A 6390-nucleotide genomic window follows, 5' to 3' on the forward strand; every position below is an offset into this window, starting at 1 on the left:
TCACCAAGTTGCCCAGGCTGATCTCGAACCCCTGGGCTCAGGCAATCCTCTTGCCTTGGCTTCCCAAAGTGCTGGGATTACAGGCATAAGCCACTGCACCTGGCTCCTAATCTTTACTTAGTCATTTATTCTGTTCTCAAATCTGACTTTATCTCTGCCAGGAATCTCCTTAACCTGGCCTTTTCCAGGGGTGAGTTTAAGAACAAAGCTTAGGAAATAATAGGTCAAATAATGTTACCCCAAATTTTTTATCTTAAACATCCAAGTGACTCTGGATAGTGGCAGCTGACAACATGAAGTCATGAAAGCAAAAATATATAAACATTTGAATCAGCAGCAAGACACTGAAGAAAATACCTCTTGACATGATCAGCAACAGGAGACATCAGTTTCTTAGCATTTCATAAACATTGCTAGGGGAGAGAGAATTTCTTTTCTAGCAAACAATAGTGGTAAATGAAAATTAGCTTTTACTAATATAAGCTATATAGATTAAAGGCCATAAGAGCCTAAGGTCTATGTTCAGCTCATGAACGGTCCTGAATCCAGATCTTAGCATAATGCTGAGCACAGTAGGAGCCCAGTAAATATTTGCTGAAGTTATAAATATTATTTCCTTTTTTTTGAGTGAGAGTCTTACTCTGTCACCCAAGCTGGGGTGCAATGGCATGCTCATGGCCACCACAGTCTAGACCTGCTGGGTTCAGGCGATCTTTCCACCTCAGCCTTCCAAGTAGCTGGAACTATAGGCACGCACTACCATGCCTGGCTAATTTTTTGATTCATTGTAGAGATGAGATCTCGCCAAATTGCCCAGGCTGGTCTCAAACCCGTGGGCTCAGACAATCCTCTCACCTCAGCCTCCCAAAGTGCTGGGATTATAGGCATGAGCCACTGCTCCCAGCCTCCTATTTTCTGTAATATTTTATCTTATTGTTTTTTAATTTTTTTGTAGAGACAAGGTCTTGCTATGTTGGCCAGACTGGTCTCAAATTCCTGACCTCAAGGAATCCTCCTCCTGCCTTTGCCTCCCAAAGTGACAGGATTACAAATGTGAGTCACCGCTCCTGGACTGCTACAGTATTGGAGCAAATGGAGCACAAAAATGGCACAAAGCAAGGAAATGGGTCCGGAAGGGTTTTATGCAGGATGTGGCTATACGAGCTGAATCTCAAATAAATGGAATAGATATTTTCCAGGGAAAGAAGTGGAAAGCAGGAACAATTCTAGGCAGGAGGGATTCATTTTAGCAGTCACTGAATTGTGATACTATAGTTGTGGAAGTACTGGTGATGTGCTGAAATATGGGGCACAGTCAGGAGCTAGTATGAGATGATGCTAAAGAAGAAGTGACCAGGGATCACTCCTGGGCCTCCTATGCCATCTCAAAGATTTTGGCCACAGGAAAAAGTGATCACAGTCACATGAGCATCTTAGTAAGAGGACTTTGGCAGCTTTGGCTGCTGTGTTGCAGATAGCCTGGATCCTTTCAAGCATGGAGGCAGAGAATTTTTTTAAGAGATTATTGTCATGATGCTCTAGAGTACTGTGGAGATGAAACAAATATCAAGTGATATTAAGGAAGTGAAATCAATAGCATTTGGTCATGGAATCGATGTTTTGTGATGACAGAGCCTAAGAGAGTCTAGAATGACTCAACCAGCACCACTGAAATAAGGAATACAGGAAGAGGACTAGGTACATTTGTAAGGGATGATGACGAGATCAGTTTTTTATAGCTGAGTATAAACTATACTCAGCTATGCCTGAGGATTACACAGGTGAGTGTGAACAGCAAGCAGCTGCATAACTTAGTAGGACTCTGGAAATCAAGAGTGACAGGCTGGCCGCAGTGGCTCACTCCTGTAATCCTGGCACTTTGGGAGGCAGAGGCGAGAGGATTACCTGAGCTCAGGGGTTTGAGACCAGCCTGAGCAACATGGCAAGACTTCGTCTCTACAATAAATTTAAAAAATTAGCCAGGTGTGATGGCGTATACCTTGTGGTTCCAGCTACTTGGAAGGCTGAAGCAGAAGGGTCACCTCAGTCCAGCAGGTCAAGGCTGCGGTGGCTGTGAGCATGCCATGGGACTCCAGCCTGGGTGACAGAGTGAGACTCTGACTCAAAAAAACCCACAAAAAAACAAGTGGCAATATAGGTTTTGGACAGCAGCACTGAAAGCTATTTGGGTGAGATTACCTAGAGTGAAGAGAGAAGTCAGCCAAAGACAGCTTTAACATTTTAGAAGTCAAGGCAGAGGGCCCACATTTGCATGTTCTTTTTACCTTTGTGGAAGAAGTATACATCACTAGTATTGGTGTTGTAAGATATACAAGTTATTAGAGGATGACTTAAATATTTTTCCTGTAAGTAATGAATTGCATTATATGGTAGGAATAGTCTGATAAAAGAGCGTTTGTAGCTGGGATCGGTGGCTCAAGCCTGTAATCCCAGCACTTTGAGAGGCCGAGGCGAGAGGATTGCCTGAGTCCACGGGTTCAAGACAAGCCTGGGCAACATAGCAAGACCTCATCTCTACAATGAATTTTTAAAAAATTAGCCAGGCGTGGTGCCACACACCTGTAGTTTCAGCTACTTGGAAGGCTGAGGCAGAAGGATCACCTGAGCCCAGCAGATCGAGGCTACGGTGGCTGTGTACGTGCCACTGCACTTCAGCCTGTGTGACACAGTAAGACTCTAATTCAAAAAATAATAAATAAAAAGTTTGGTAAAGACATAGGAAAATGGCTCCTCTTGTGTGATGTCCACAGGGGTGTAAATTAGTATATTCTTCCTGTAGCAGGAACTGTCTGTTGCCCCCAGTATCCATTTTCCTTTTTCTTTAGGGAAAATGATGACCTGACTTGTAGGTGAAAGTATGAGCTTCAGAGAAATAAAACCTACATTTCTCAGCCTCCCCTGAAGCTACATCTAGTCATATGACCAACTTCTGCCCAAAGGGACGTCAGTAGAAGTGGTGATTACACAGAAGAATCTTTGAGAGTTGGGCCCTTTTTTGTCTCCTCCTCCTGACTGCGGTCTGGAATGCAGATTCAATGACTAGGACTTGAGCAGCTGTCTCACACCATGCAGAAGCAGCCAAATTCTGAAGGTGATGGACAGCCCAAACGGTAGGAGCCAGTTTTCTGGGTTGTAGTTATCTCCTGTTTTTCAGAAATATCTGTCTGTGTAAGCCACCCTGTTGAGTGTCCTGTCACGTTTAGCTGAACCTAATCCTGACTGATATGCTTCCCAATGGCAGCATGGCAATATTTTGTCAAGTGTAATATGTGCACAGCCTTCACCCTGGCATCCCACCTCAGGGAATCTACTCTAAGGAAATAGTTGCACAAATTGGGGGGCTGGGAAAGGCGACCTAAAAGTTCTTGAAACAGAAAATTGATTTAAGTAAGTCATATTTCTGTGAAAAGGAACACTGTGAAGTCACTAAAAATGATGACACTACATTTAGACATCACATGAATAGATGTCTGTGACACAGAATGAAAGAAGGGATAACAAATGAGCATGTTTACAATTATTATTCATATAAGACTAATGTATATGTACATATGCACACACCCACCAATGAATCTGTAAATATATATCAATTCTGAGAAATATTTGGTGGATATCTGCAAGCTTAAGAATACACAAATATTCTTTAATGCCTGGAATTGGGATTTTAGATTTTTTTTAACCTTCTCCCCATACTTTGATTATTTGTTTGTTTGTTTTTGAGTTGGTGTCTCACTCCATCACCCAGGCTGGAGTGCAGTAACACGCTGATGGCCACCCAGCATTGACCTGATGGGCTCTGATTATCCTTACCTCAGCCTTCCAAGTAGCCAGAACTACAGGCACACGCTACCACGCCCAGCTTATGTTTGATTTATTGTAGAGACACGGTCTCACCAAGTTTCCCTGTCTGGTCTTGAACCCACAGGCTCAGGAAATTCACTCGCCTCGGCCTCCCAAAGTGCTGGGATTACAGGCTGAGCCACCAAGCCTGACCTTTGATTCTTTGAACTGCTTCTTATCAACCTTATCATTGTGATAAAAACTATAAAGCCTTTTTAATTTTTTAAGTGTTCCATTTTAAAAATTAGTATCATTAAGAAAATACCTTGGTGCAGTGGCTCAAGCCTGTAAATCCCAGCACTTTGGGAGGCAAGGCAAGAGGGTTGCCTGAGCCTAGGGGTTCAAGACCAGCCTGGGCAGCTTGGCGAGATCTCATCTCTACAATAAATCAAAAAATTAGCTGGGGGTGGTAGTGAGCACCTGTAGTTCCACCTACTTGGAAGGCTGAGGCGGAAGAATTGCCTGAGCCCAGCAGGTAGAGACTATGGTGACGGGGAGCATGCCACTGCCCTCCAACCTGGGTAATAGAGTAAGACTCCAACTCAAAAATAAAAAGAAGAAGAAAATAATACAGAGAGCTTTGCCAGCTACTGTGCAGGAAGAGGCATGGCCATTATTGCTAAAAGGCAAATAAATAAAAATATACTCCAAGAAAACTGACTCATGTTTTTGTGGTAGTCTGTACTAGGTGGTCGTATCCTTATTAGCAGATTTTTAAAACTTTCTACTAATAAAACAATAGAAACTTAAATGACAGCCTTAATGGATAACATATTTCAATTATTGTACTTTTTACAGATCTAGGGACTTGGAGTGGGGAGAGGAAATGTATTTATGGTTTCAGAGTACCTTCAGTCATTTAGGACCCCTAGTTTTTATTTTTTTTTCTTCAGAAATGTAGTCTGGGAGGCAGAGGCGAAAGGATTGTCTGAGCTCAGGGGTTCAAGACCAACCGGAGCAACATGGCAAGACCTCGTCTCTACAATAAATTTTAAAAATTAGCCAGACATGGTGGCTCATGCCTTGTGGTTCCAGCTACTTGGAAGGCTGAAGCAGAAGGATCACCTCAGTCCCGCTGGTCGAGGCTGCAGTGGCCGTGAGCGTGCCACTGCACTCCAGACTGGGTGACAGAGTGAGACTCCAACTCAAAAACAAAACAAACAAACAAAACAAGAACTAATTAATGTAATCAAAATTTTGAGTTTTTAAAGATGGACTCCTACTCTAAAGTAACTCTGTGCAATTTATTTTCCCACCGAAATCTAAGGTTATTTATTATTTTTTATATTTTATTTCATGTATTTTTATTGCAAAAATCTTTATTAAGAAATGAGATGTATTTATACAATTCATAGTAGTTAAAGCAAAGTCAAATTATAGGGCACCTTAAAACAGTAAAGTACTTAGAGTCTGTTTACTCATAGACCTGCTTACTTCAGGATTTCTCAGTGTTAAACTTTTATGACAATAAGTCACTCCCCTTTTTTAATTTGAGGAATTGCCTGCCAACTTGGATGGAAATAATCTGAAACTCAAAGATTTTAGCACTTCTGTTTAATCTCTTTTATGGCCATTTAAGTAACACTGCATGAGAATTCTTTCTTCATTTTTATCATGTTGGGTTTCCCAGTGCTGCTCTCACTTAGCATTTCAGAAAAGAAGAAAAGCAGCAGGCAGTGATTATTTGGTCCCTAGTAGCCTCTTGTCTGCTATAAAATCAAAAGATTTGGCTAATTCGAAGTCTTAATTTTTAAATGTATTTAATATGATTAAAATACTAAAATTTCACTTAGAAAACAGTCTTTGCTCATTCACAGAAAAGTAAGTATTTTTATGGTAATGCCCCCAAGACACCTTGGCAATATTTTGTCAAGTGTAATATGTACACAGCCTTCACCCTGGCATCCCAAGGAATCTACCCTAAAGAAGCAATTACACAAATTGAGGGGCCGGAAAGGGTGACCTAAAAGTTCTTCAAACAGAAAATTGGTTAAATAAGTCATATTTCATAACAAGTATTTCTCAGCTGTTTAGACTGCTTTCTTTTTGAACTTCAAATTAAGATAAATATATAAATGCTAATGAGTATAAAGATATGTTTAACGAGAAGTTAATGTAAAATAAATGTAAATGTTTATGCACAGAAATCTATAAATATAAGCTAAACTATAAATATATATATAAATGTTTTATCTTCCAAAGTATACATTTATGTAGTTTATATCTCACATATTGATGAATTCTAATGCCTAAAAAAATGTTATTTTCTTTTTTTTTTTTTTTTTTTTTTGAGTTGGAATCTCACTCTGTCGCCCAGACTGGAGTGGAGTGGCCGCTCCCAGCCACCGCAGCCTCGACCTGCAGGGCTCTGGCGATCCTTCCGCCTCAGCCTTCCAAGTAGCTGGAATTAAAGGCACGCGCTACCACGTCTGGCTAATTGTTTTTTTGATTTATTGTAGAGATGAGGTCTCACCAAGTTGCCCAGGCGGGTCTCAAACCCGCGGGCTCAGGCAATCCACTCACCTCAGC

The 6390-nt window shown here is 41.2% G+C and overlaps 1 protein-coding gene across 2 annotated transcripts in view; it reads left to right on the forward strand.

The window, feature by feature from the left end:
- The window catches only part of FBXO36 (F-box protein 36), a 101472-nt gene that overhangs the window by 20742 nt on the left and 74340 nt on the right, over positions 1 to 6390 (forward strand). The window contains exon 1 of one of the 2 annotated variants that reach the window (XM_021715025.1): positions 1843 to 1942. The exons of the other annotated variant lie outside the window; for it this stretch is intronic. Within the exon in view, the coding sequence (XP_021570700.1) occupies positions 1940 to 1942 (3 nt within the window). The 5' untranslated portion in view covers positions 1843 to 1939. Of the gene's footprint in view, positions 1 to 1842; positions 1943 to 6390 lie in introns of those variants that run through there. 2 annotated transcript variants of the gene reach the window in all.

The sequence above is a fragment of the Carlito syrichta genome, unplaced genomic scaffold (assembly GCF_000164805.1).
Source record: "Carlito syrichta isolate Samal-C Ts95f unplaced genomic scaffold, Tarsius_syrichta-2.0.1 Scaffold306578, whole genome shotgun sequence".
Classification (NCBI taxonomy): Eukaryota; Metazoa; Chordata; class Mammalia; order Primates; family Tarsiidae; genus Carlito; species Carlito syrichta.